The sequence below is a fragment of the Colobus angolensis genome, unplaced genomic scaffold, assembly GCF_000951035.1.
Source record: "Colobus angolensis palliatus isolate OR3802 unplaced genomic scaffold, Cang.pa_1.0 Scaffold44, whole genome shotgun sequence".
Lineage (NCBI taxonomy): Eukaryota > Metazoa > Chordata > Mammalia > Primates > Cercopithecidae > Colobus > Colobus angolensis.
In genome coordinates, this window is record NW_012117821.1 from 727,953 (window position 1) to 730,000 (window position 2,048).

The 2,048-nt window shown below is 56.2% G+C and overlaps 1 protein-coding gene across 1 annotated transcript in view; it reads left to right on the plus strand.

The window, feature by feature from the left end:
• DPH7 (diphthamide biosynthesis 7) overlaps positions 1–2,048 on the plus strand; it is a 32,425-nt gene that overhangs the window by 27,224 nt on the left and 3,153 nt on the right. Inside the window, exon 9 of the mRNA XM_011957389.1 lies at positions 2,026–2,045. Coding sequence (XP_011812779.1) covers positions 2,026–2,045 — 20 coding nt within the window. The remainder of the gene's footprint in view (positions 1–2,025; positions 2,046–2,048) is intronic.

The window sequence follows — 2,048 nt, forward strand, 5'->3', positions numbered from 1 at the left end:
TGCTCTCGAACTCCTGCCCTCAGGTGATCCACCTGCCTTGGCCTCCCAAAGTGTTGGAATTACAGGTGTGAGCCACTGCACCCAGCCTATATCTTTAATTTAAAAAAAAATTTTTTTTGAGACAGAGTCTCGCTCTTTCACCCAGGCTGGAGTGCAGTGGTGCGATCTTGGCTCACTGTAACCTCCATCTCCCAGGTTCAAGCGATTCTCCTGCCTCAGCCTCCCAAGTAGCTGGTACTACAGGTGCCCACCACCACACCCAGCTAATTTTTGCATTTTTAGTAGACATGGAGTTTCACCATGTTGACCAGGATGGTCTGGATCTCTTGACCTCATAACTGCCCGCATTGGCTTCCCAAAGTGCTGGGATTACAGGCGTGAGCCACCATGCCTGGCCCAGTTTTAGAACAATTTGTACTGGCTGGGTGCAGCAGCTCACACTCGCAGTCACAGCACTCTGGGGGTGGTGGATTGCTGGTGCCCGGGAGTTCAAGACTAGCCTGGACAACGTAGTGAGACTCCGTGGCCACAAACGATAGAAAAAACTAGCTGAGCATGATGGTCGCAGCTACTCAGCAGGCTGAGGCAGGAAGATAGAGCCCAGGAGGTCAAGACTACAGTGACCTGTGATCGCACCACTACACTCCAGCTTATGCAACAGAGTGAGATCCTGTCTTGAAAATAAAAAGAAAGAGGAAAGGTTGGCCTGTGGCTAATCAGAAAGGGCCTCCCGTTCTTGGGGTCTCAACGGGGTCTTCCGTCCACTCATTCGCTGTCTTTTTCCCTGGCTGTGGCTCTCCGAGGGCCTAGACTCTGCCTTGTTACCTTTTCCTAAGCTGTAGAAGAGGTCCTGCTGGCCCGAGTGGGCGTGTTGAGCGACTGCCGGATGAAAGACTAGCAGAGGTCTTGCCTGCTCTGTGACACTACCTCCCAGGGGACAGTAACGGCCTCCGCAGGGGCTCCCTCTTGGGGGGCGCCCCACACGCGCTGCTCGAGGGCCCCTGTGGCTGTCTCTGAATGTTCAGCATCTCACCCCTCCTCGCAGCCACCTCTGCCCAGCTGAAGCCCTGGGCCCAGGGTTGGGCCTCCCTGGGCCGGGCCTGTACATCCTCGGCACATTATGTGATCCAGTGCCATCCTGTTCTGCCCTCAGCCCTTTTTCATCAGCACTTACTCTGGTTCTGATTCCTGTCACTGCTGGCATCAGTCCCTGGACTTCAGAGGTAGTGGTGGCAGCCCTTTCAGAGCCCGAGTGGCCACCCAGACTTGCAGCCCCTGGCTCACCTTCCAGTTGCTCTCCGCGACTGCCCCTGCCAGCCCTGGCCTTGCCTGTTAGACTCCAGACCGCCTCGGGTCTGGCCACACCTCGTCATTCCCTCTGTCGCTGTGGGGGCTGTTGCTGTGCGCTCTGGGAGGCGGTCGTGGCCTCTTTCCAGGGCTGCCCTCTGCCCTCACAGTTGCCATAGCAACTTCTATACAGCAGCTGCTCGCTTAACCTTGTCAGTGGCTCCTTCCCAAAATCCAGATGTGAAACAGGGTGTGCCAGGCCCTGCATGCTTGGGACCCTCCAGCCCACTGTCACTGACAGTGCCACGGCCACCTGTTTACGGTTCCCCGTGCGAGCCGTGGACTTTATCACCTCTGCTGTACACAGCAGCCTGTTCCTCAGACATCCCCTTCCTTCCCAGCTAAAACTCCTTTGTCCTTTGGTTTTAAGTGTTAACCGAGGTCTTTCCCCTCTCAAGCTTTTGCTGTGTTCCTCACCTTCGAGTGTGGTTCTGTAGCCCTGCCTGATGATTCTCTTGGAGGCACACAGGCGTGTGCACTGCAAGATGACGGTCTGTTTCTTCTCCAACATCTGCCCAGGTCTTGCTGGTTCCTTTGCATGACACGGCGGCTCCTCAGGAAACACGTGCTGACCTGTGAGGGGCTGTTCTTGGTGGAGTCTCCCTGTCAGGCATGGCAGGCTGGGGAGAGGCTCTGGGTGATGTTGTGTTTCCTGGGTTCTCTGATCTCTCACTCCAGAGGAGAAGCAGGAGGCGACGGTC